Raw genomic sequence first — 27,979 nt, 5'->3', positions numbered from 1 at the left:
ACATCTATGATGTCATTCAGGTAATGGTCTTTTGGCAACATGATTAAGGGAGTATTCAGGTTTCACTCTGGAAGTGATTTATATTTATGCATATGTGTTATTAAAGGGAAAATCAATGCTGAATCCAATATGAAAAAAAAACTGCTTCTGCACTACAAACAGTGTCGGGTAAGTGGCTGTGTAAGTCATTATATACTTACTTATTTAAATTTAAATGAAAATACGAATTTCTTTGAAGTAAAATAATGAGATTTGTAATAAAAATGTTATAATTAATTAAGAGTTAAATAAAAAAATGCACAACCACAAACACAGCAACCTGATATCTACACAAATACAGATACATAAACGCTCTCTAAGAGCATATGATCATAAAAGACAACAACAGTCACTGGTATTGTTCAATTTCCATTTAAATCAATAAAATATTTAATTACTCTGGCAACTAATATCATATGTAAAACAGAAAAATCTGTATCTAAACCCTCACTGTGGAAAATCTTTTTTTGTCCCACACCTGCCTGCTCCCACAGGATTTTAAATCATTACCACTCCCTCCTGCTGATGTGCCATCCCACTCCCACCAACCTTCACAGATTCTGATCCCTTCATGCCTGCAGCGGTGTTTTCACTTGAAAACGTGTCAGTTCTATCCCACAGGGAAAGAAACACATGTGTAGCCCTCAAGAAATCCTACAGTTAGTCTTCTCAGCTTTGTAATAAGCTGCCTTTAGAAGATGCAAATTCAAAGTCAACCTTTTTAAAAGCTTTAAACGTTAAAATATAGTTAAAGCTCAAGGCTTTGGGAATAAAGGTATATAATAGTATATTCACTTAGGGTACTACAATGGTGACCAATGATGGAGACACTTTAATAGGGAAAAGACTTCTGTAAATGATGCAAGCTGTGAATGTATTGTTTGAGAGCGCAAGGATGGTTGCATGAGACTTGAGGAACAGTCTTACAGGCAGATAAAGCTGAAACATGACCAAGCATTATTCCAAATTCTGAAATGATTTACTGAGTCTACAAACGTAATGTAACATGCTGAGAATCAAGATTAATTCCAAGCTGTCAGTCTACTAAGTTTTCAATAAGGTAGTTAACAGTAGTAGCAAATGTTCTCAATCTTGCCCATCTGTAACATGGTGATGTTAATTTAACCAGAGAGCACAATTATTTGTATCTAAAAACTGTTAAATCTCTTTGAAAGTCCCAGACAGAAGCTGGGAAAAGTCTATCATCAACTAGGGCAGCCTACCTTACCAACTCTACTTGATTAGCAACAAAAATGTGGAGCCAAGTCACTAGAAGCACAGCACTACCACAGAAAATCAAATAATCTTTATGTCTTTTTTGGTGGGGTTTGACCTGTGATGTCCAAAATGGTAAAGTATCAGGTATTAAATTTATCAGTATTGAGCTTGAAATTGTAGTACTGTAACAGCCCAAGTCACAGTGGGTAAGGAATCATTTTAGTAATGTAAGGTAGACAAGATTTGACATACTGACATTTGATCTATAAATGTGATCTATGACAATTCAAGAGTTTCTACTATGCTTGGTTTGACAGTTCATAAACACTGTTATGTTCATTGGACTGATTTGTACAATCTTATTTTTAAAGCTCCAAAATGAGGATTTTTGGTAAAACCAGACATCATGAGTCTGAGGCTGACACTGGATGAACTGAGGGTCTGCACTAAAGCCTGTCATTTGATGTATAAGGTTTAGTATCCTTTTTCCTGTAAATCACATAAAGATATTTGTACTAGAAGAGTCCAAGAATTAAAATATTGACTTGAAAATGAGCAAAATAGGGCCTCTTTAATTTTAGTAATTTAATAAACTACAATAAAACACCATGGTACCATGGTACAAGGTACAAGTCAAAATTAGATTTTCAAAAGTAAGGTTTTGTCTTTTGTCCACTCTAAAATCATGGATTGTTATTTAATACTAAAGCTATTCTTTAACACTGCTTTTTACTAAAAGGAGTAACAAAAAGGGTTAATATTAATATGTAAATTCAGGTTTTCTTCCAATATCTGCAACTCACCACTAGGAACTCCCTCTTATCCACCATCTGGTTGCCGTCTGCATCAAACATATTGAAAGCAATCTTAAAGCCAGCATGAGGCTCTGGGGAACAGAGAAGAGAACACATAGGGTGAGTGTGTGCATGTGTTTGTTAAAGGCAATTTGAAATCCATAAATAGTAAGTGGAAAAAGTGTCTCAAAGCGTGGATAGGAGGGAGAATGACTTAAATGAAGCCACAGTTTCAAACACAGCTGCTTATCCAAAGAATACATTAAAGTGTTAGACCAGGTTAAAGTTATTTTTAAAAAACAATAGCAGAACAAATATGTTTGCTACAGACTGACCTTTCAATTTGACATTTTATTTTATTTATTCAACCATTTTTAAGGCCAAACAAGGAAGCATGGATGTAAAAAAAAAAAAAGAAAAAAGAAAAAAAAGAGGGTAATTTCTATTTAAACTAATTTCACATGCTGGTCATAGGTCTAAGAGATGGAGTAAAATGTAATTTCAATTATGTTCTTATGGTTTTTGAGTGTGCCCTGCCGTTCGCCCTGTGGCAGCAAGGACAAACTCCAGCCCCCTGCAAGCATAAACTGAGCAGTTAAGATCAAGTATGCTTATTTTTATTCACTATAACTTCATCCCTCATCTATTTAAGTTGAATTATAATAAAATTGGTGGAAAAATCATTAAAAGAAACAAATTTTCTTGATCCCCTATGTGTCAGTACAGCTGAGATCCATATTTGTAAAACACCCTAAAACATGCTATGCCAGTAACTGGCCCACCCCCAAGCATCAGAGCAATACAGTGTACACTCTTAAATGTCAAGAGGATGGCTGTAAATTATACACTGGGGACACCAAACAACCTCTGGCTAAGTGGATGGCGCAACACAGAAGAGCCTCGTCCTCTGGCCTTCACTGTTTAGTCCACTTAGACACACGGGCCAATGGTCACGCTTTCAGTTACAAAGACGTGCACATCCTGGACAGGGAGGAAAGCTGGTATGATCAAGGAGCCAAGGAGGACATTTATGTGAAAAGGGAATGACAATGTTGGAATTGAGGAGGCCTTAGAGAAAATCTTTAACCATCTTACAGTGATGTGATCGCAGTCGTTACCCAACTGTCTGTGAAAAGTGCAAGTCGCTACTGCTTAATGGTCAAGACAATTTGCATATCAACTATTATGAAACTGATCTCATCGCTCATTGTTATGCAGTGGCGCTACTTTCAATCGTTATGTAGCTGGACTGTTTGTAAGGTTAGGGAGAGACTGGGTCACTTGGATGAGTGATGAAAGTACTGAAATTGTTGCTTCCAGATGAAAAGAATAAACTTTTTGGAATTTTATAGCCACTTTCTTTTTTTTCTTTTCTTAAAGAAATTTATCTATTACTTTTCTTTATCTTTTGAGAAGATGTTCTTGGAATTTTCCTTACGTTTACATTTTTTTCATCTTTGGTCTGTCTCTGTCTCTTTTTGTCTTGCCCCAAGGTGAAGGGGAAACCCACAGCATTTGTGAGATCAAAGTTTTTTTTAAATTTCTATATGAACTTAGCGCACTTCGCTTTCTCACGTAATTTTTCTAAAAATAAGAATATAATAATGCAAGCAACAACTGGGTGAAAGAGATATGATAAAAAGGTGCAGATGAGTTTAAGTGAAAGGAGAATGCGTGCAAACTGAATTGACTCACTTGTCAAGATGCAGAGCAGGAACAGGTACTCTGTGTATGAGATGATGCCTGGTAATGAGATCAAGACAGAGAGAGTTAAGGAAGAGGTCAAATTCAACTCACACACACACACATACACAATGTTTACAGATGTTCAAAGACTGTGGGCCTCACACAAAGACATACACACTAACACACATAATCCTTCCTTTCATGGAGATAGCATCTTAAAATGTGTCTTCTCAAAGCGGAGCTGCCAGCGGCCATTTGGCCACACACCGATTCTCTTTCTACACCCCAAGTGTCCAAAGTAAAGACACAGGCTAGTGTGTGTCTGTGTGTGTATGTGTCTTGTGTTTGGATAAGCAAGTGAAAAATGTTTCAGGAGGTGATCCTTTCTTGCCTCAGGCGCATTTAGGAATCTTTGCAGCTCCATCTACGCTCTCTCTCCCTCTTTTTTCGCTTTCTGTCTGATCGTTCAGATAGTTCAGGGTGGTTCGCTTGAGTGTTACGGGAGACTGCTCCCCCATTTGTGCGTATGTATGCATGAGTGTGTGTGAGGGTGAACACGACACCAGTTAAAGTCAGTGTGAGCCTTGTGTTTTGCTGATGCTTGACTGCTTTGTGTAGAGGAGCTGGTTTGGAACTGAAGTCTTTTTCCCCCATGTAGCCTGAGCTCTGCATAGACTAGAGCATACAAAATTGAAGCTACTCAGGTTTCTATAATACAGTCTGTTGTATGTTTATGCTCCCATGCTTTCAGTGATATACCACAGAATAAGAGGAGGGATTAATACTGATCTCAAGGTGATATTTAATCATGATGGAAAGGGCTGTAAACAGGCATTATATGTCCTCTCCAATAGTTTTAACATTAACATTATCCTCCATATGTTTGTGCCAGTGTTGAGCATAAAGCTTTCTTGGAAATGATGAAAAGATTTCAAGAAGTCACTGAAATCAAAACGTTTACTGCAACATCTGAGACCTGCTGGGTCTTGATTTTGCCTTCCTTTTCTTTTAATTGTCAGTTGGTTAAAGATGTTAAGAGTCCATTATAATCCAATAATAACAAATCTGATGGTTTGAATCAGCCCCAAGAAATTTAATTAACTCAAAAACCCCTGATATTTACCTCCAGAGAAATTGATTTAACTTTACAAGTCTATATCAATGCAAATGTTAATCCTAAAGCACGTTCCTCTATTATGGTCATCTGCTATGGACTCACTAGAATAGCATATATTAAGAAGCCCAAGAAGATCTAAATTTTGTGTTTGTTGTGCAGGTCAACTAAAGAAAAATATAAGGGTTAGTTAAGTACATGTAATCAACCGTGAACCGTGATGACATTACAGTAATACTAATAGACTGTTTTAAATGGAAAACATGAATGTGTCACATGAGTATTAACATATTAGGCACAGGTAACAATGTTCCATGTTGCATCCAGGCAATGCAAATGACTGCAGTGAGTCTTTACTGCTTTAACTATATTTCCAGTTATATTTTCACTGCCGTCTAAAATATTGTTTTGATTTAATTATCCAATGTGTGGCACTTCACTTACTTTATCAAAGTCAGAAAGTCAAAAGCCAAAAAGGCATTCCCAGTTAACACAAATGCTTTATACCGGTGCTATGAAAGGAATATTTACTCAGCTGCTGTGTGTGACAGATGGAAACATGGATTAACATTGTGTTAAATCTGCGATATACATACCCATCATGTTACTGCATACTAACACAATCAATTTTTCTAAAGCACAGTAATGCATTGCCCATACTGTGGTACCCATAAATAACTGATAATCAATTAATCAATAATGAATTAATGTAGTGTGTTCTGACATTAACACAGTGAACAGTTTGAGTTTTTGTCTGATTTTCAACTCCATCGAGCTCAGAAATCCAAAGACATTACGACAATTTCAACTTTACTGGGCCACGTACACATCACACCTGCAGGAGCTGTTCAGCCATTGAAAACCCATGTCATGAAGTTCCCTGAGAACAGGTTGTGTGCTGATGTTAATGTCAGAGGAGTTTTGGAGCTTTACACATTATGTACCTCAGCACTCGGTGACCCCCGCTATATAACTTTATGGGGTCTGCCACTTCATGGCTGAGTTTCTATGGTTACTAAATCCCTCCACTTTGTAGTAAAACCCCTTACAGCTGATTGTGGAATATATAGGAATTAAATTTAATGGACTGACTTGTTGCAACAGTGACATCTTACTATTTGCTATTACAGTAGCACGCCTGAGTTCAGTGAGCGCTGTAGAAGGACTCATTCTTTTACAAATGCATGCAAGGCCACATATTTTATACACCTGTGGGAATGGGACTGAAAGCACCTGAATTAAAAAAAAGTAGTATGAATTTTGTGAAATCTAGGTAACATATGCAGTAGTTTTGTGACCGTTTGTAATCCAGACTGATAGATGTCAGTGACTTTGTTTCTCGGCTGTTTCTTTATATCATGGCATGATGTGCTGCTTTTTGCAACACGTTCTCATCCCGACGCGTAAAATACCGACAGCTGTGACAAATTGTCGGTATGGGAATGAGAGCAGGTTGGAATGAATCTATAAATGTGTTTTACGCGTGAAATGAAAATAAACCGAAAAACGCATTATGTACGTTAAATCTGTTCCCTTTCAGATCCTGAATCACTTTGGAAAACACTATGTGATGGCCACAACATGAAGCTATTTTATCGTTGAATTATCAGTCATACTTTGATGTGTTTGTATTGGAATGGACGGCTGGAGCCTCTGCTCTGAGCGCCTCTTACAGCCGCGAGCTTGTATTTACTCAGGTTATCTTTGTCTAACATGTAAATTTGTTTGATGTTCTGAAACATTTAAGTATGAGAAATATGTAAAAAACAAACAAACTTGGAAATCAAGAATGTTTTACATGGCACTGTATGTGAATGAAAAAATCAGCCCTGTTAAATCTTGATGGTGTGTGTGGTCTCAGTAGTGCTCCACCAGGCCTGAATGGTTAAAGTACAATAACCATAGATTACCCTGAGGTTTCTGTTTACAAACTTTCTCTTTTTCCTCTCTTACCATATTCATTTCTCTGTCTACTTTGCCTGTTTGTCTTTTATAGCCCATCTTTTACACTCCATCTGTTTCTTATATTTCTCCCACTCTCCTTTTAAATCTCCTTTTCACTCCCTGATTTGATTTTCCTACTCTATTCTTTTTTTCCCCATCTCTCTGATGAAAAAAGGAAACAGACCACCCTCTTGGCTACTTGTCCCTGTAGACTAAATCAAACACACTCAAATGTTACAAGCTTAAGAATATACCTCTGTTATTATGGTAGAGGAAGAGAGGGGATGCATCACACATGGTTCGCTATATTTAGCATCTCCCAGTGTGTGTATATCTGTGTATCTGTGTAATTATCACTACAGGGAATCAGTCCCAGACTGTGTTATTCCTCTGTTACATACTCCTGAGGCAAATGCTTAATTAGGGTGAGCTTTTCTCTATCTTTTAGTGTTGCATAAATTGTAGAGGAGAGGAGAGGAGAGGAGAGGAGAGGAGAGGAGAGGAGAGGAGAGGAGAGGAGAGGAGAGGAGAGGAGAGGAGGTTTCCAGCAGGTTGTTCAGCTGTATGGAGTAACAGCATGGCACAAACCTGGATTAGAGACACCTACAGTGACACACAACTCACAAGTATGATTTAATCACACACTGAGAGCCAAGCACTGGGAAATGTGCACAAAAGCACAGTTAGGTCTATCCTGGCAGTTACTGTATAATAATGTAAGAACCCTGACAGTCATGCAGGTGTATCACCTTAAAAGTATAATATGATATAAGAATACCTCTTAGATTTCTTTGCTCATGTCCTAAAACACATACGTACATGCTAACTCATCATGTTATTCTCTTTATCTTCATTAATATCTTTGTATGCAGTCATATGGCATAAATAGCTGTTCATAAACACCACACAAATGAATAATAAATACTTTTATCTATTTTTCTTCTTTGCAGGCAATCAAGACAAGGCAATCAATTACAGGCACTATTAGTGTCACTGTTTGACGAACAATTATTTACACATATGCACAAAAAATTTTATTACCAAAATGTATTTCCAAACAGTGTACACATACACAATGTGCATGTAATGTCACAATTTGTTTTGATATTAGTTACTACACATAATATATATGACTTATAAAAGGACAAAGTATTATATTTAGCACTCAATTATTTTGAGTGTTTTAAAAATTATTTCCAAAAGCTAAATAAATGATAATCCTGGTGCTTTAGGCAGTTTATAAAGTTTCATTCAGATTGATTAAGGTGTCTACGAGAAGTCAGGGAACAGACATACAGTATGGACGTTATAGATACATATTGTCTTAAAATGACAGTCACATTTTTTACAACATTAAATTCTATGTCAGTGTATCAGCAAACAATTGTTCAGTATTTTAAATCATCTTTAACAACTTGAAAGCTGAAGAAACTTAAATATTTTACTGTGTTTATTCATCATATAAACCGAGTCCTATTTGACTGACATTCACTGACCTTGTTATTATCTGACTCTTACACTCCTACTTATGTGCTCTGATAACAATTAAAAGAGAAAACAGTGTCCATGGGTTTTGTGCACAGTGCATGTGTGCTCCTTTTTTTATTTAGTGAAAAGCTATTTTGTTTCTGTTTTGTGTGTGTGCGTGTGTGTGTATGTGTGCGTGTGTGTGTACTCTCTCTGACCTCGTTCTCTCAGGTTGCGAAATAGTTTGGAGGATCCTCTCCACACGGGAGGAGTGTCTGATAGGATCTTCTCCAGCTCCTTACAGACACATACAAACACACAATAAAAATGTAAGATAAACTCTAAAAACACAAACCTCTAACTTCAAACTTCAACTTTTACACCCACCAATCCAGAGCAAACAGGAAAGGTTAGCATGCCGTGAAAAAAAGAAAAAAAAAACCTTGGCAGGCCAACTATTTTAGTATTATTATTAATGTGTTATTTTATATGTCTTGTATAGAAAGGAATGTATGCATTTTTTTTTAAATTGACACAAAGACTGCTTTTAAGACAAAAAGAAGAGAAAAAATAGAGTACCAAAAGTAGCCTGTGGAGGTTCTGACCATTTGTGGTGCTGTGAATTAGGGTTTGAGTGGAGTCTGAGTTTTTCTTAGATTTCACACTCCAGCAGCACAAGAATTTCCTTATAGATTCTTGAAAAGAAGGTACAACACTAAACAAGAATGTAAAAAGTACTTCTCCAAAAGTTGAATCTGTTCATCTGGATGTAGCGTTTTCAGTGGGAGAAACGTTTTGTCACTCATCCAAGTGACTTCTTCAGTCTCAACTGACTGCAGGTTTCCCCAAACCTTATAAACAGTACATTTGCATAATGACTGAAACCAGCCCACTGAAGGAACAATGGGCTGTGAGGTCAGTTCCTTAATCATAATTATGCAAATTCCCATGACCATTGATCAACAATCACTGACCAAAACCCACTGATCAAAGAACACTGATCAATGGCCATGAGTACCATTCACAGAGAGTTGGGGAATGGCTGCAATCACAGCATTGTAAGATGGCGAAAGATGTACCCTTAGGCCCCCTCCTCGATTCAGAGATGGTCTTTCCCTTTTCACGTAAATGGCCTCCTTGACTCCGCGCTCAAACCAGCGTTCTTCCCTGTCCAGGATGTGTACATCCTCATCGTTGAAAGAGTGAGCCCTGAGTACATGTGGTTATCCCAGCTGGACTTTTGTCAAAGCTGGGAAGGCACCTAAAGAAAGCTCCAGCCGATCCAGGAGAGAAGGACAACCGCTGCCCAGGCGAAAACCTGTAGTGATCCCATATGTGTCAGGAGTATCGGAACAGTTGAGACGCATTTTTTCTAAACACCGGGTCTCTGTGGCTTTTAAACCCCAAAATATGCTGCGCCAAAAACTGGTCCACCCCAAGGATCGGGTCCCCCGACACAAACAGAGTAACATAGCGTACGCTGTTAAGTGCCAGGAGGATTGCCAGGATTTATACATCGGGGAAACCAAACAACCTCTAGCGAAGCGGATGGCACAACACAGAAGAGCAACCTCATCAGGCCAGGACTCTGCAGTTTATTTACACCTACAGGCCAGTGGACACTCTTTCAATGATGAGGATGTACACATCCTGGACAGGGAAGAACGCTGGTTTGCGCGCGGAGTCAAGGAGGCCATTTACGTGAAAAGGGAAAGACCATCTCTGAATCGAGGAGGGGGCCTAAGGGTACATCTTTCGCCATCTTACAATGCTGTGATTGCAGCCATTCCCCAACTCTCTGTGAATGGTACTCATGGCCATTGATCAGCGGTCTTTGATCAGTGGGTTTTGGTCAGTGATTGTTGATCAATGGTCATGGGAATTTGCATAATTATGATTAAGGAACTGACCTCACAGCCCATTATTCCTTCAGTGGGCTGGTTTCAGTCATTATGCAAATGTACTGTTTATAAGGTTTGGGGAAACCTGCAGTCAGCTGAGACTGAAGAAGTCACTTGGATGAGTGACGAAACGTTTCTCCCACAAAACGCTACGTCCAGATGAACAGATTCAACTTTTGGAGATTTACTTTCCTGGATGATTGAGAATGCATCAAGACGTAAAAAGTACTTGTGTCTAAAATCGCTGTTTAAATGTTCAAATCCTTTTCAAAATCTATTTTATGGACAGCAATTTTTGTAAACTGTGGTCTGAGTTCATATTAAACAGAAGATAAAACAAGTTATGCTTCAGAGTGTAGCCATCTTGTTATTAATAAGATGCTGTATTATGGGCATGTGTAGCATCCTCAGGTTCCCTTTCAGATTTGATTGATGTTATCAAATTTAAAAAATTAGGATAATGATAATGAAACCCTTCAACTCAAGACTTTTAAAAAGCGGTTGATTTTATATACAGTTTATATGAATAAAACTTAATGTAAACTGTGTCACAAACTGGCTCAAAGTAGGTGAGAAAGAAGGATTTCACACAATAAGTTTACTTAGATATAAAATAATTTATTATACATAACCTAACCAAGACACAAAGATCCCTAATAAGTTGATGCCAGGTGGAGTGGAAGAGAGAGACTGAGTGGTTCACCTGGGCCAGCTTTTATAGCCACAGACACAGGAGACCTGCATTAACTGACGATTGTCCAATGCCAGCCAAACAGCAAGCCATAGCTTTCATGAGTCTGGGAGGGTCATAACAACTGTGTCAACATGAAAACTGCACAGGGTACCTTTAAGAGTATACTGAGATTTCAACCAGGTGAGCACTGATGTGGCGATATCCTGTATTTTCACTTTCAATGGTATGATCTACAGTTTACATAAAGCTAAGGACCCTATTTGTGCTGCATGAAATTTTCAGAGCCTCAGTATTTTGCAGTATTTCTTTTAATGCCCTTACACGTTTACATTTGGATTTTTAATTAGTAAACCTGATTATTGCTGAACTTAGAGAAAATCTGCAATACATACGTATGTGGAATCATGACAGTGGTATGTAGAAACTCATGACAAATACCAGGAAAATAGGTTTAAAACTTTGCAGTGTATACAGATTTAGATGTAACATGCAACAGATGTCTGTCTGCAATATAGAGGAGCACGAAAAACAGTTAGAGTGTGTTTCCCACCTGTTTTGTCAGGGACCTCCAGGGCCTCTTGCCTGCCAGGGAAGCGAGACAAAAGAGAAGAGAAGAAGAAGGGAAAGAGGAGAAGAGAGTTTGGGTGGGCTCAGTCAGATAGCATCTGTGTGATCTAGAAATGGGTCTTAATGTGCCAGGTACAGTCACAACACACACACACACACACACACACACACACACACACACACACACACACTAATTTTATATACACTGTCATCATCACAGGCCCATTTGTACCATCTCAAGTGCCCTGTGCTTGTCTTTGTAGTATGTGGAATGTCCCTGTAAAAGCACATACTACTTTTGTTCTGTTTTATACAACAAAGTTCATCTAATTCAACTTCAAAGGGGCCATTCGAGGATGTCAGCTGCCGAGAGGGCATGTGCGGCTGTATCGTATGTCAGCGAGCCAAGGCTAGATGTAAACACACACATACAGGTGCACAGTTTGCACGCAATGCAATTATATATCCATTAAAGAAATAAATAGCAGCTTTTTGTTTGTGATAACTTCCACATGTGAAGAGATACTTGAAACAGTGGTCGTACAGGAAAATTTTAAGATGATTCTCCAGATTAGAAATTTGCAGGGTAAGAGAAAGGCTACATGAGACCAAATGGAATGTGTGTGTCTGACTAACATTAACCACAGACTAAACAATAGCTTTAAAGCCACCTGCTTTGAAGAAGCCAGCCAGGGCTAATCTGTTACGAATGACAGTGGGCCGACAGAAATTGCAAAGATGTGTTTTAAAACCATATTTTTTTAAAGTTTTTTAAGAGATGGCAAAAAATCGTATACCTGGCACTGAAAGACATAGTTTAAAATACACATGAATATTAACAAAATAGCCACTTCACGTGGTTATCAAAGTAATACAAATATTAAACCTGAAATTGTAATATTTAAAATCAAATACCAAACAGGGATCAGTAAACATGAGGTATTCACTGTCAATTAAATTATAAAAACAAAGGGTTTAAAAAACAACAACAACAAAAAGCTGAAGTATCCAATCAAATCTTGCTTAAATTAAAATGTAATTTATACCTTAAATTCTTGAAGTATAAATTAGCTTTGCCCCGTCCTACACTATAGACTTCCTATCATTTTATGTTTCTCCATGAATCCCAAGAACCTCTGAGGCTGCTATTTTACCTTATCGAACACTATGTGTACTTAAGAGCCATTTGAAGACCTGAAACGATTTGTAAGGCAGTCATTTGTCTTACTTTTCATATTTACAACTTCTCATTTAAGAGAGAGAGGCGCTGCCATCTAGGCTTGTGTAGAGTAGCTGCATAAGACTTTAGACCCAGCTGGCATGTTCATTCATTAAAAATGAATGATTAATTTAATCGACTTGTACTTCTAGCACCGATTAGCAAGAGCAGCAACACTTAAGTCAATTAATCATGTGCATAACTAAATTAAAATGTTTCAAAATATGTCAGAAAGTCTCTTTAAATGTCAGTGTTAGCTATTACAAAAAGGTGGAACACTGCTTTTAAATAGCAGACCTACTGATTGGTGGATAACTTTCAGTGAAAATTCAAACTTAGCTGTTCAATCTAACCTTTAACTGACAACTATTTAAGTCTGTCTGTTGTAGATTTTCTTTAAAACATTTAATTATCCTTGCAGCTGAGTTGCAAAGGACTTCGAGCTGTATTTATATAAATAAAAGTTTTGAATGGCAAAAGAAGCACAGAAGTTTACAGTGGTGACTGATTTTAGCATTTTTTCTGCATATTTCCATTTTTATTTTTAGCACTCTGACAGCATTAATTTATTTGTGGACAACCAGCTAGCCCTGCCCCCTTCCTGTGTTTTCCCTACGGGAAGACTCACTGGCCAGCTTGTTTGCTCAGTCTCGGCCGTGGTTGGACAGATTCCAACTCCACCATTTTGACTGCATGAGTAGACCTTGTTTTGCACCAGAGATCTGTAAGCCACCCTAACCTGCACCAGGTGGACAAATGGTTCATGCGCCACTATGGAGAGTTCACTGAGACTGCAGAGCAGAAACAGGTCTACCAGCTACAGTCCAAGACCATGGAGTTAATAATATTCAATAATAGGATGAAAGACTCTGTGAAGATACAGCTGATGATATTGTTCTTTTGCAGTGTTGAGATATATACATGTCCCATCAAAAGCAGAATATAAATTTGTGTTAAATGATTGATCTAAATGAAGCAGTCAAGTACTCTGGGTACATGTCATGTATGCAGACTAAGCAGATAAAATAAGCCCCAAATATTTTTGTCTTAAGGAGACACAATTTTGAGAACAACTGAAAACAAGCTATTTTTTATACGTACTTCTCGGTTCACTCATGGTAACCGACTCGATGAAGTTTTGTGGGGTCATGTACAGCTGTCCTTCATACTCCACTGAGCTGAACAAGCGGAAACGATGTTCATGGGAAGACATGTACACATCTCCATCCTCAAAGTCAAATGGACGTGCCTGCAGAGAAAACCCATAATAAAAAAATAAAAACGACAAAACAAAGTATATGCATTCCACTTATACTGTTAAATAATTATCCTAATTCTCATATTAAGTGATTAATAATGAGGGATAAGCAATCAATGTTCCACTTGTGTCACAGTGGACATAATTTGAATGTGACCTGTGACAGATTTCTGTGCACACAAAGCTGTGTGCACCTCTTCACCGCATTTCAATTTCTATAATGAGGAGACTCATCTATTCTTGGCATCAACTCTCTCCATTTAGCTCCCTGTAGTTGTAAATAGATTGAGCACCGCTGGTACAGTGCAGTAACGGGAAAATGGGCACACATGCACAAAAATACTTTGTCACCACTTTCTACTTGATTAGCATCTGTCTCTCACTCTCTCTCTCTCTCTCTGCAAGGAGCCAGTGCTTCAACTTGATTAGCTGCAGAGTAGGAGAGCTTCTACACCAACCGACTGTACCGCATGAAGCTGTATAATTAACAGAGAGGCTTCCAAATTTAAACCTGTTTAGCTGCAGGCCCCAGCACACAGTGGTTTCGGTTCAGCTCAGCTAACATGCTAATGAGCATACAGATTCATTCATAAAGCTTTGATGATGCCTGCACCAAGGGGGTTTTTGAAAGCGTGAATTGGAGATCAGTGCTTGGCTTCATGGGAATGCACCGCACTCAAGAGTAAGAGCATAGGCACCCATGGCTTTAACTCTCACTAATGAATGAAGTTTAGAAAGTTTTGCAAAAGCAGCTAGGTTCACATGCCATGCTGCACAACATGAAAAAGAAATGTAAGAAAAACCAATTAAATTGCAGAGATTAGAAAGTAGATTCAGTGTGGCTCACTGCTTTGTGTCTTGACTACAACTAAAACTTTCTGTTGCCTTCTCACAACTGCTCAGCAGATGCTCCAGGTGTTTTCCCCTCGGGCAACGTTGTGTGCTCCCTTCACAGCTGCAGCTCTGTGACCCTCCTGCTCAGTTTTTCGCTTAAAACTGTCACCATCTGCTAAACTTTTGGATGAATAATGATAATATTTTATCCAAAAAACCCAGTATCAATTCTGCTTATAGGTGTGATTCTTCATTAGTTTACTTATTGATCCAGGAACATTTTTTTGAACAAAAAAGTGGCTTTTGCAGGTCAACAACTATTTTTGTTCTCTCAGAGTCAGTGAAGCAACAATACAAAGGAAAGCATAGGACGGTTTACAGATGTGGAAAAGCGCCACTACCATTATTATTTTAAAGTCACTGTTCTGCACCATTCTGTCAGTTACAGTACCATTTAGGGTACAAGCAAACATAAACCCTTTTATATATGAGGTGTATTACCACTCCAGGTTGCTGGGCTCCCTCCCATGTGTGGTTAACTATTAGTGTGTGCTGCTCTGCTTTGGTGCCTGAACCTGTTCTTTGTCCTCCAATTGCCATCTGTGATTGGTCCATCCCAGTCTCCAGCTACAACCACAACACGCCTGACTATGGCAACTGTTTCACAAGTCAAAGCTTGTAATTTGTAGCAGCTGTGATTTCAAGTGAACAGTCTGACCTGTGCCTCTTTCTGGTTTGTTCTTAAATTTCAGGTTACTTCTTGTCTTTTACTTTTGTAAAAGATAAACTGTATCTCGACAGGCTTTGTGTACTCTTGGATGATTATGTACTTGCTTGTAATTTTGGGGTCTATATTTGTTTGTTTTTCTCCATCTGAGACACTTTCAAGGCACTTACAGCCAGGCAGGAATAATTCACACTGTAACACACTACACTGGTAGGAGCTTCTTTTGTCAGATACAATGGTCATAGGTGTGCAGCTTCCTTCTGTAGTTTATATTTTTGATAGGATGGTTTTAATTTCTTTCTTACGACCTAGAAAACTCAGGCTTAGCATTTAAACTTTTGCTAGAAGTCATTTTTTGTATTAATTGGTTATTTTAAATAGACATTGGTTTTGTAAAAGGGTAATCCACCAGTTTTACACATATTAACTTTGTCTGCAGGTATACTTCTTTATATGTTAAAAAATACTATCTCAAACATTCTTTGATAAACCCTCTATGCCTCCAGTGAACTCACCCTTACACTTCTGAACCCTTTCAGAGCCAAATGATCTTGTGAACATCTCCCATACCCATTCAGCACAAGTCTCAACTGCCCCATATTTTTCTCTGCCTCTGCAGCTTTCTTTTACCAGAATAGCTGCAGCGTTGTTCCGTCACTACAGATGAGTCATCCAACGTTTTGAGGCCAATTATTCAGATTCCATTTCCTTCCCCAGTAAAGTAAAATTTATGTCTGCATCTTCTAAAATGCCCCCCCCCCCCCCCCCCCCCCACCCCCACCACCACCACACCCCCACCACACCCCCAACTCCCAAAACACTAAAAAAGCAACATTGCTGGCTGAGAAGACATAATTTTACATCTGCAATCTGGATAGAGATGCAAATGGTGCCACTGAGCTACTGTCCACTTCAGTGAGCTACTAAATGCAGTTTGTATCTATAGCCAATTATGTGCAAAAGTCTTAAGCCACCCCCCATTTCTTTATATTTTGCTTCCAAGGAGCCAGGCTTTCCTTTCTTTTTTTAAAATGGTTGTGAGCAGTACTTCTCCAGATTTTCTGAAGGTCTTTCAATGCTTTTCTTTGCTTTTTCACTCTGCTTTTAAATTAATTTTCAGTCCAGGCCTTCTACCTGACCATTTTCGAAGGAATGTTTTTTTTGTTGTTGTTGCATTAGAAGAGCACCTAACTCAAGGGATGAACCAGTATTGTGTTTGCACACAACAGACAACTTAGCAAAGAACCAATTTGTAGGAAAATTAAATAGTTGCAATGATTTATTGAAACATGCTAACATGGAAGCGTGGGATATAAGGCAAAAATAGAGTTTGTACATTCTCATAAGCTGGAAAGGCAATACTTGGTGTAACCACCTTTTCTTCTTCAACACTGTCTGAACTCTCTTAGGCAAGCTTTCTGAGGGACATTTGAAAGCTCTTCTTTGGATGTTGGTGGCTCCACTGCATCAATAATATTGAGGTCTGGACTCTGGGGAGGCCAATCCATGACTGATGGTGTTTTACTGTGTGTTTTTCTATCAAGGTATGCTTCACTGGATACGCAGTGCATTTGTGATCATTGTCATGATGAATAAATGAAGCTATTGCCATTCAAATGCTTTCCAGATGATTTTGATACCTCACCATTTTCTCCTTGTTTCTCTTCCTTAAGAATGGCTTCTTGACAGCCACCCTTCCATTAAGACCATTTCTAATGAGGCTTTGGCAAGCAGTAGACAGATTATCGAGATACTAGATGCATCTCTCAGGTCTTGTGTCGGGTCTTTGGAAATTTTTAAATGTATGATTTTTTAATAAATATCAGATATTGTTCAACTTTTGTTGATAGTTTTTTTTAGGCCTGCCATGTTAGGCCTGCCAAGGATGCACTGCATAAATAGTGAGATATGCCTAGTTTTCTGCTAACAGGTCTTTGAGAATCACCTTTTGGTGCAAAAGTATAACTTTATGCCTGTCGTACTTTGTTATCGTTGGTGCTTTTTAATACTTTCAATGAAAGGAATTGCAACAAACTATGTGTTTTTTTACGCCAGGTTCCTAGTAATAATAAGACTAAAGATACAATTTAAAATAGCTTCTATGCTAATTTGCCTGTTATGTGTGGACCCCTTTATTTAGGTCCTCTTTTTATGCTTGAAATAATTATAACCTCATTCTGAAAATGATCAAGTAGAAGGCCTGGACTGAAAATGAGTGAAAAAGTAGCCAATGTCCAAAGAAAAACTTTTAAAGACCTTCAGAAAGCCTTAAGAAATATTTTTCGTCCTCAGTATTGCTTTTTGACTTCTGAAGCATGGCTAAAAGTCTTGATCATTAAGTATGCAACAATTGCTAAACCAATGTAGAGGATTTTGCCTGGCTAAAAAATCGCCTTTAAACAAAACTGTTCCACATATCTTAAGGCAAGGAGTCTCTGTTGTCTTACTTAACAGACATCCAAGGATATTATTTCAGCCCATTTGGAAAAAAAATGTATTTTATGTTTAAATAAACAAAATCCTGCTTAGAAAAAATTCACAAAAAATTACTCTTATTCAAATCACCACCACAAAGTGTCATTTGTAGCATTACATTCAATCCACACTGTAGTGGATGACCTGTTTGTATGCATGTATGGTTGTGCAACAGTGTATCTGTGCTGTTCTACCCTCACATTATAAAATTTGAGAAAAAGGAGAAACAAACACCGTTAGCTGAAACACTAGCAGAATATTAGCTATTTTATTAGCATAATGAGAAAGTTAATGAAAAACACAACATAACATATTTCTTTCATTATACTGTGGTTATGCTCCATATTGTTTCCAAATAGATACATAGACACACTAACATATTCGCTGAAGTCTGCATTGCTGCAAAGTGTAGTTACATTTCTGGGAAGGTGCATATACATTATGGTTTATAGATTTAGATTAGATTTAATGCAGTACTGTAATGAAGTGGGCAGAGGTTTGTTAACACTGTCTCACTAGCATGAAAATCCTAGGTTCAAACCCAGCCTAGGGGCCTTTCTCTGTGGAGTTTGCAAGCCTAAAGTCATGCATAGGATTAACTGGTTATTCTAAACTGACCATCTGAATCTGGCTGTAAATAGCTGTCTGGCTCTCTGTGTTCACCCTGCAAAAACAACCTGTCCAGGATGTACCCCACCTCTCAATATATGACAGCTGGGATAGGCTCCAGCCCCCCCACGAACCTGAGCTGCTCAATCAAAAGAAAATGGATAAATGAGTGAATGGAAGGACTGTAATTAAGCATGCCAAGGAAATCCATTTAAAACAACTACATGTTTTAATAACATGTTGATATCTTGGCCAGCTTATATACAACAAATTGTATATTGCCTTATCTATATTGTGGGTCATCCTGGCATAACTGATGCTTTAAGTATACATGAGTCATTTCAAGTTGTACTTCCTACACCTTTGTTTCAGATTGAATTTACTGATATACATGGATCATGGTTATTATTAATAATATCATAAATGAGTTATTATAGTGCTTTATATTTGAGTGAATCAACAATTATACTCAATACTATAATATATATTTTTTGTAATGTGCAATGATTTACAGAGATAACTTTAACTTTTAGTCTCCAAAAGTTGAATCTGTTCATCTGGACGTAGCGTTTTGTGGGAGAAACGTTTCGTCACTCATCCAAGTGACTTCTTCAGTCTCAGCTGACTGCAGGTTTCCCCAAACCTTATAAACAGTATATTTGCATAATGACTGAAACCAGCCCACTGAAGGAACAATGGGCTGTGAGGTCAGTTCCTTAATCATAATTATGCAAATTCCCATGACCATTGATCAACGATCACTGACCAAAACCCACTGATCAAAGAACACTGATCAATGGCCATGAGTCCCATTCACAGAGAGTTGGGGAATGGCTGCAATCACAGCATTGTAAGATGGCGAAAGATGTACCCTTAGGCCCCCTCCTCGATTCAGAGATGGTCTTTCCCTTTTCACGTAAATGGCCTCCTTGACTCCGCGCTCAAACCAGCGTTCCTCCCTGTCCAGGATGTGTACATCCTCATTGTTGAAAGAGTGTCCACTGGCCTGTAGGTGTAAATAGACTGCAGAGTCCTGGCCTGATGAGGTTGCTCTTCTGTGTTGTGCCATCCGCTTCGCTAGATCAGTGGGTTTTGGTCAGTGATCGTTGATCAATGGTCATGGGAATTTGCATAATTATGATTAAGGAACTGACCTCACAGCCCATTGTTCCTTCAGTGGGCTGGTTTCAGTCATTATGCAAATGTACTGTTTATAAGGTTTGGGGAAACCTGCAGTCAGCTGAGACTGAAGAAGTCACTTGGATGAGTGACGAAACGTTTCTCCCACAAAACGCTACGTCCAGATGAACAGATTCAACTTTTGGAGATTTACTTTCCTGGATGATTGAGAATGCATCAAGACGTTTTAACTTTTAGAACTTTGGGTTATAGCATGGTGGGGGGTTTTAAAATGTTTTTATTGTATCAAAACCTTAGCGTATGACTTTACTATTTTCATGGAAATCTCTGAGAACTTCTGTCTGCCTGACCTGCCTCTGCACACAGCTGTCTGATTGACATCTCGAGCCTGCTGTCATTTCAGCACCAGCTCGAGCGGAGAGCGCCCTTCTTGCAACTGCGCGCGCACATCGCCCAGCAGCCAAGCAGTGAGCAAACTGTTTCCACTGAGCTTCCTAGGAATGAGTGACACACTTTATCCACCGCAGAAAAAAAAAATCTATAAAAAAATTTACAAAAAAACAAGCTCACCATGGCTACAGAAAGAAAAGTGGGCCTGTCTGACTGGGCCTGTGTGTCTAATCTTAGCGGAAGGAAATGTGGAAATACCCAACGCTCTTTGCCTTCTCTCCCGGGACTATGTCCTTCCACAGTCTTGAGCACTGAGGCCCGTGTGTCCGCAGTTACACATTTTCGACCAACAAACAACCACCTCGTTGTGTGTCACGGCAGCTTCGGTTTTGTCGTTATCTGCAGGAGCTCAGTTTGTGCCACCTACCTTCTCTTTGGCTTCAACAGTCGGGATGGACGGGAGCAAACCGTTGATGCTGTGCCTCCTCATCCTCTTCCTGCCTACGCCGCTTATTAAACCGTTGTAGAAGTAAAGTACGGCGCCACCCGTTGCAACGCACACCCCGGCTGCCAGACACCTCCAGGTCTTTCTTCCATTGGCCGTCTGCCCACCGACCAGCTCGTTTCGTGCCGCCGACCAGAGGTTGAGCTTGCCGGCCAGTGCTGCCACTCTGCGGAAAGCAGCCATTGCTGCCGTGGTAGTAGCTTCTGCTTGGCTGCTGTGATTGTAACTTTGAGGGCAGCTCAAAAGTATCGCGTTTCCCTGATTTCATCGCGAGATTTACGGCCCTTCTGTTCTTGGCATGACAGAGAACAATGTCCCGCACAGCGCGGAGGATTTGATGCTTCGCTGAGTAATTAATCTGAACCAAGGTCAATTATAAACATACAGCGATAAACTATTATGAAGCTAAACTCAAGCTTATCCAGTTCGCATAAAGAGGCCATATTAACAGCCTACACCAAAATCAGAAATACTGAATATTAAATTAAAAATGCATGTGAAATATAGTGAAATATATATAGACAGCTTTATTTTCTAAACGGATTAGTGCATCTGAGAAGTGGCATTGAATAAAGTAAAACATATATAAGTTTTCTCATTTAGAAGTTAGGCCTGCAATAGATAGAAATATATAACTACTACTCTGAAGTATTTTAAAATGTACAAAGATAGTTGTACTACTTCATAAGGTACTGGCAGACTAACTGTGACACACGTGGAAAGGATAAGAAAACGACTCAGTAAAACATATTCCACGGTATCATCTTAAGTATCTTGTCAGGTGAGCATGGGTACATCTTGAAATAAATTAAAGAGATTGTATTTTTTTTTTGGGGGGGGGGGGGGGGGGGGGGGGGGGGGGGCGTCTATATGAGTAATGGTATCATTGATATTGATATTTGTCAGTATTCACGAAGGGTCAATGAAGTGTCGAATTTCCAGTTGTAACTGATGGATCAAAGGAGCCAAAAGAGTAGATATCAAACAAATATCAAAGATGAACTCTTCATTTAAGTCCTCACATGTAGGGCTAATGTTAACCTGATGGGGCTTTTCTGATGACTTTGATGCTGAAACAATAAAGGGAAGAAGTCTAATAGATGGCCTGTCACCTGTTCACACATGAAGCTCAGTGGATCACTTGGCCCATAAGCTGAAAACAGATCAAACAATGTCTAAAACCTCTTGATAGAAATGAACCATTTAAAAGACTGAGTATTGATATTAAACGCTTCAATTATTGCTTTGATTTCTATTTTCTTCACAACCCAAACTTCATTAATGTATCATGGTGACTAATCCTAATTAAGTTTCCTGGTTTACTGGTTGCATTTTTTTTTTTTTTTATGAAACTGCAATTTGAAAAGCTGTAAAAATGTCTACAAATCTTTATTCAACTTTAATAACTTTGACACAAAAAATTCAATAATTTGCTGGATCACAACAATAAAAGTATTCACAGGGGATCAGGTAGATACAAAGTACCATATCTGCATGCAGGTCACTTATTTTTTATCTATACACAAAAGATTGCAGAAATATGATTTTCTTTTATTCTGCATTTTCTGACTGACCTATGAAGATTAAAATATGATGAAATTAAAGTCTGCACTTTCATGGGGCCCTCTGAATCGTGCCCTGGGTTCGCTAGACCCTAGTTTGGAGACCACTTGCATTAATAACCTCTAGGCTACTTATTCAGTTATTCCATTATCCAGGCATTCGATTAGGTTGTGATTTCTTTGTGTGTGTATTGTGTGTGTGGGTGGGTGAGGGGTTAGAGGTGGGGGTATAACCCTAGGGACCTCCTCCTCATCATCGTCACCCTCCTCCTCCATGACAGCTATGTTCCTATATGCTTGGCTTCCCTCTATGTCCCACTTGCAGCATTGTAAAACAAAACCTACGCTGGAGCGAATCATGTGGTCCTGGGAACTGATCACTTGCGCCTTGTGTGAACAGTTCCCAGGACGATGTGGCGTAGTAGTTGACGTCTTCACTGAGGCCAGATCGATATCCAATACTGGACCAGATCGGCCTGAGGCGATTACGATTGATCCTGTCGCCCTTTAAAAAAAAGTTCTTTTTGTGCTGGTCATAAATACTAATGAACCGAGGGAAAGAGGGAGAAGGACACGCGCCACACACATAGATGCCCTCTAACTTGTCTGTCACACACACGTGTGCAAACGCAATGCAGAAAACTGGCGTTATAAGAAACATTTTGTACTTAATAAGTATGTCAGGTCCTGCAGCGTGACAAATAGACCCGTGTTATTGGTGTGGGTATATGACTTTTTGTCATGCTGCAGGACCTGACATGAGTACAAAATGACCCGAGTATGGCACAGTAACACCTCTGCACCTTCAACTCATTTATCAACGGGACTCCCAGGGGAAGGGGAGGCAGTGTGAGCGCGTGCGTTTGTGTGCACGACCATGTGTCTGTATTGCTGCCCCAATCAATGCCATGATCTGGAACATAAGACCATGCTTCGTGCCCTTGGTTTAAATAAAATCACAGTCTGTATTAGAGGCTAAATAGTATTGAGCAATTCAGAGCTAAATAAATAACGTCGCACCATAAAAATTAAGAAAGGACTGTTTAGCCGGCGCTTCGAAAAAGCGTCTTTTTGGAATCTGGCAATCCACAGGCTTTTATTACCAAACCGCCAGGATCACGGTCAACTTCACTTTATTAAAGTAGACTGATATTTTACATTAATCTGATATACTCAGTATAAAGTTTCCCAAACTTACAACCACTGGAGCGTGTTCATTGTTATGATCACTAAAAATATTTGTTTCCACAACAAACTCCGTTTTTTTCTCTCAAAATAGCACTTATTTTACCCCCCCTCCCCAAGTCCTTCAGTGTCAAGTGTCGGGGTATTTTCTAAGCGTGTGGTTCAAACAGGTATATTCCCGTCTTCTGGTTGTTATTGCCTGATCCCCTTACAAGATCCCTGCGCTTTGAAGCCTCTGTTTCTTTGATTCGTCTCGTAAGACCACAATTAAGGGTATATATGAGCTCCAGTGTTGTTCAAAGCATCGTGGAAAGATCAATGAAAGGATTGACAGTCAAGTGATGTCGTTTGCACAGGTGTGTGTGGGTGCATGTGTACGGCTGTGTGTGTCTCTGTGTGCGGGTGCTGTAAATGTGCGGCTGGGTTACATAAAACAGGAGCAATAAATCAACAGTCGAGTGCGAAAATTACGCAAATGGGGGCTTTCCTCGCCCCTCTTTCTCTCTGCACCTGAGCCATTTCGAAATGGGGGCACTGAGATGTAAAGCATTTAAGATAATGGCAACATCACTTTCATGCCTGTTTGACATGCACACGCTGCTTCTTTCTCTCCACGACTATTTCACACCCAAGTTGTTGCAGAGTCGCGCGCTTCGCTGCAACTCTTATAAACACCTGTACTGTTTAATCTGTTTAATCTGCTGCTGAAGTGTCCACGAGCAAAATGACATTTTGTCCATTTGTGAGTCAGGGAAACATCCGTGTAGCTTGCGGGTAAGTAAGGGAAAATACGCCTGTCAGGCTAATTCTTATTAGTGGTTATTAATTTTCCTCTCACGTGCCCCTGCGCTAAGACTGAACATCAAAGGTGAGACTGGAGAATAACGAGAACAAAAATCATCCGTAAAGAGAGGGGATCGGGCCGTATTTGCATAAAAGGCAACCTGGGGTGAATAGGAGGGAGTGCGCTATAAATGTGGAGTGGTTTGCACTGGTTTCACTGCTCTACACACTGCTGCTGGGGGAGGTATCACTTGAGAGAAGAAATAAAAGGCTCAAGTGAATTTAGCTAGAGAGAGCGCGCGAGAGAGGGGGGTGAGAAAGAGAGCGAGAGAGAGAGGAAAACCCTGGTGCGCACGGGAGCAAAGGGGGAGTATCCCGAGGTGAGGAGGAGAGAATAGAAGAGAGGAAAGAGGGATAAATAGCAGAAGAGAGGAGACGGGGGACACACGCTGCAGCAACCGGGGATGCATACGCATCCAACATCAAGATAACGCAGGAGTTTAATCTCAATTAGATGCCAGTCTGATCACTGGGATTTTCTCTGCACGCACGGCCAACTTTTTTTTTTCTTCGCCTTTCGGCTTGACATTCGCTCACTTGCTCATATAGAGGCTCTCTACTCATCACTTGGAACTCGACTTGGAGCTCCTACACTGCAAACAGGATCTGGTGTGTTATCTGTGATGGGGGCAGCGGCCGAGGTTGGGAGCTTCGCCAACGGATTCTTGGACAGCTTTGGTGCCGCTCCGGCTCCCGTTGGCTCTCAGTTTATTCTCACCCCTGCCGGGGCGGTGGACTACAATTCGGCGACCGGATTGATAATGGGGGGACAGGGACAACAGCAAGAGCACCTAATGTCTGCGGAGAGGCTGTCCCGGAGCCTGGCGGACCTCAGCCATCTGAAGGGGATTCTGAGGCGGAGGCAGCTGTACTGCAGGACCGGGTTCCACCTGGAGATTCATCCTGACGGCACCGTGCAGGGCACCAGGAAAGACCACAGCAGATTCGGTACAGACCCCGTGATTTCTGGCAGCACAAGTAGTAGTAAGAGCATAGAAAAGCTATTTTGAATTTTCAGACTGATTGACACACTGTCAGGTATCTTTGTGGTGGAGACGCTGGCAGACTCACACACAAACAGAATCTAAACAGGGGAGGGAATAGTATTAATGGTGCCATACAGCAGCGAATAGCTTATTGAATTATATACCAAATAATATATAAAATAGAAATGGCCAGGAGTTATAACAGAGGAGTTATAATTCATACAGGAAAATAGCTGCATCACTCCTACAGTCACAGCCGTCATGACTTGAAATACCCATGCCAATACAGGCTGCTGTGATCAAACGCTAATCATGAATGCAGCCGCTATTTCCAGGTGGAACAACATTTGAGATATTTTATGTTTGCACATTTCTACCACATTTCCTCTTTCAGATTAGATTGGACGCTTTTACAAACTTATCTCCAGCTATCAAGATAAACAGCTGCAGGTTGCGGCACATCAAAAGTAGATTATTTATCGCTGCAAGGTTGTAGCGCCTGTGGTACTTGATTCATTTCATTTGAGATTTGGTTGTAACCTCATGCCAGAAACCACTCTAACCTAACTTGTCAGAGGCATTTGATAGACATACTCTACGAATTTGTATGGAGAACAGACACAATTTAGTAAACTGAAACGTTGTCATCAAGACTAGTGCTCTCTTATAACAAATATGAATTGCTATTTAATATTTCTATGTTGTCAGATATGCTAATGATTGCTTAATTAATTAATGATTGATTAATTAATGTAATGTAATGTGTGTTTGCAGGTATACTGGAATTCATCAGTTTAGCTGTGGGACTCGTCAGCATCAAAGGGGTGGACAGTGGCCTTTACCTTGCCATGAACAGCAAGGGAGAATTGTACGGCTCTGTAAGTATACACCTTTGAACAGACACATATTGGCACAAACACAGATTTCAGACTACACTATGTTTTTTTTAAAGAATGATGTCCACAGCCAGTAGGTGGCACATTTTGCACCCTAAAACTCATTCTTTGTTGTCCTCTCTTTCTGCAGGAGAAGCTGTCAGCAGAATGCGTTTTCAGAGAGCAGTTTGAAGAAAACTGGTACAACACCTACTCCTCTAATATCTATCGGCATGGAGAGAAAGGTTCATTTTATTTTGTTGCTTTGAACAAAGATGGGACGTCCCGTGATGGAACAAGATCAAGGAGGCATCAGAGGTTCACTCACTTCCTACCAAGACCTGTAGATCCAGAAAGAGTTCCAGAGCTGTACAGAGACATACTGGGTCAGAGCTGAGGCAGAATGAATTAGCTGGTGAAAAGCAAGGTTAAAAGCAGAGGTGCACCCGAAGCCATCCCCTTAAGGGAGATGGATGATCTTGTTTATGTGGACAAAATAGGATCGTAAAAGTGCACCAAATCAACACTCCCCACTGCTGGCATGGAGGAAGGAAAGAAAACCCGACTAGCTGGGGAGTGTGACTGAACAGCATCAGGGATCTTCTGTGGAACCTGTGAAGACCCCCATGACAGAGACTGCTGGGGCTCCACATATTTTCACCTTATCAGCCTATGCAAAAGCCCTGGTGGCCAAATGGATGATCTTTAAATTTTATTAAGTTTCACTAATGAAATCCAACTATCTGCTTGCCCAGACTGCATGTTCAAAAGGACAAACATGTGAACTTGATAGCTGAGATTAACCACTGGCTGCTAGTAACCTTTTACTGCTGTGTCTTGTCAATTTTGATGTTTTGAGTTGACCTTTTATTCCAACATTACTGTGGCTGCTAAGTAAACAAATAATTTACATGCAAAATTCACTATACAGTGTGGCTGGTTTACATTTTTAAAAAAAGTTCATGCACTGGAAAGCGGCCACATTTGTTCTGCAAAACGGGTCTTAGAGCTGGGATAATCACCTGTACTGAAATGACTGTTGTGATGGCATGGGTGAAGTACCCTTTGAAATCAATCCAGACTTTGATTTTTCTGCAAAATGCATGAGGAGGAAGAGAAGAATAACAGTGTCCTGTGTGTGGGATGGTGTGTTTTGTAATGGAGCTCTTATGGAAGCCAGTGAAGGAATTCCGACTGCTGTCAAACAACGGATGGGACTGACAAAGACACCTTTACAGACATTTTGAAATCTTTATTCTTATTTATGAGTTTTCCTTTCCAAGGACATACAGTATATTTATTTCATATATTTATTTATTTTGAGACTATATTTTTACAGCTATGAGATAAAATAAAATAAAAACATCCAGAATATGCAAGAGATTTTTCTTATTTATTTTATCATCATAGTATAAACTGTTGTTTTGTGGTCATTGAAGGAGGTCTTTTCATAGTTTTTGAGACTTTGTGTTCTGTATATTGGCGCTATGATTTCTTAAACTGCAGTATCGATCATATCAGTCTTTCCAATCTTTCCAGTGCTTTGTCTGTTTGAGCCAATGTGGTAAACTTAATCTGCATGTTGGCAATGATATTAAAAACGTTGACTTCTTTATGACTAGTACAACATTTATCCGGAGAGCTTCTCTGGAACAACCAGTCACTAACCTTAAAAATAGACATCCATAAGAAATGTATACATTATGCTAAATAGAGGCACTTTAAGTCTTTTGCAATGTTAAACTGTGGTGGTGTAGCATTTATGTGTGAAACCAGTTTATATAAGACTTCTGTGTAGCACACGTGTGTGATTCCTCCCTCTCAGCTCTTCTGGAAGCCTCCTTTTTTGTCAGTCCTTGACAACTGGGAGGCAATATCCAGAAAACAGGAAGAAAGAAGATACGAGGAAGTAAAAGTTGAAAGCTACCCTAAGACATTCTGTGATTC

At 39.6% G+C, this 27,979-nt stretch overlaps 2 protein-coding genes across 11 annotated transcripts in view; one reads left to right on the top strand and one right to left on the bottom strand.

Moving 5' to 3' along the window:
* Positions 1-20,843, bottom strand: part of micu3a (mitochondrial calcium uptake family, member 3a) — a 37,946-nt gene extending 17,103 nt beyond the window's left edge. For 4 of the 10 annotated variants that reach the window (XM_025907878.1, XM_025907877.1, XM_025907883.1 and 1 more), the window contains exons 1-6: positions 20,504-20,842; positions 13,745-13,892; positions 11,408-11,439; positions 8,481-8,559; positions 3,747-3,794; positions 2,061-2,143 (exon numbers count right to left, since the gene is read on the bottom strand). In XM_025907878.1, coding sequence (XP_025763663.1) covers positions 2,061-2,143; positions 3,747-3,794; positions 8,481-8,559; positions 11,408-11,439; positions 13,745-13,892; positions 20,504-20,764 — 651 coding nt within the window. In that variant the 5' untranslated portion in view covers positions 20,765-20,842. Of the gene's footprint in view, positions 1-2,060; positions 2,144-3,746; positions 3,795-8,480; positions 8,560-11,407; positions 11,440-13,744; positions 13,893-20,503 lie in introns of all 10 variants that reach the window. The other 6 variants (XM_025907875.1, XM_025907879.1, XM_025907876.1 and 3 more) reach the window with 4 other exon arrangements.
* Positions 20,844-24,417: 3,574 nt separating this feature from the next.
* On the top strand, positions 24,418-27,643 carry fgf20a (fibroblast growth factor 20a; the record flags this gene model as incomplete). Its single annotated transcript, NM_001279555.1, is given in 3 exon segments — positions 24,418-25,119; positions 25,932-26,035; positions 26,184-27,643. Coding segments are annotated over 3 exon segments (675 nt in total). The 3' UTR covers positions 26,430-27,643.
* Between the last annotated feature and the right edge of the window lie 336 nt (positions 27,644-27,979).

The sequence above is a fragment of the Oreochromis niloticus genome, linkage group LG6, assembly GCF_001858045.2.
Source record: "Oreochromis niloticus isolate F11D_XX linkage group LG6, O_niloticus_UMD_NMBU, whole genome shotgun sequence".
In the NCBI taxonomy this organism is placed as follows: domain Eukaryota; kingdom Metazoa; phylum Chordata; class Actinopteri; order Cichliformes; family Cichlidae; genus Oreochromis; species Oreochromis niloticus.
Note: the sequence above shows the minus strand (reverse complement) of the source record. Positions and strands in the feature narration are given on the sequence as shown.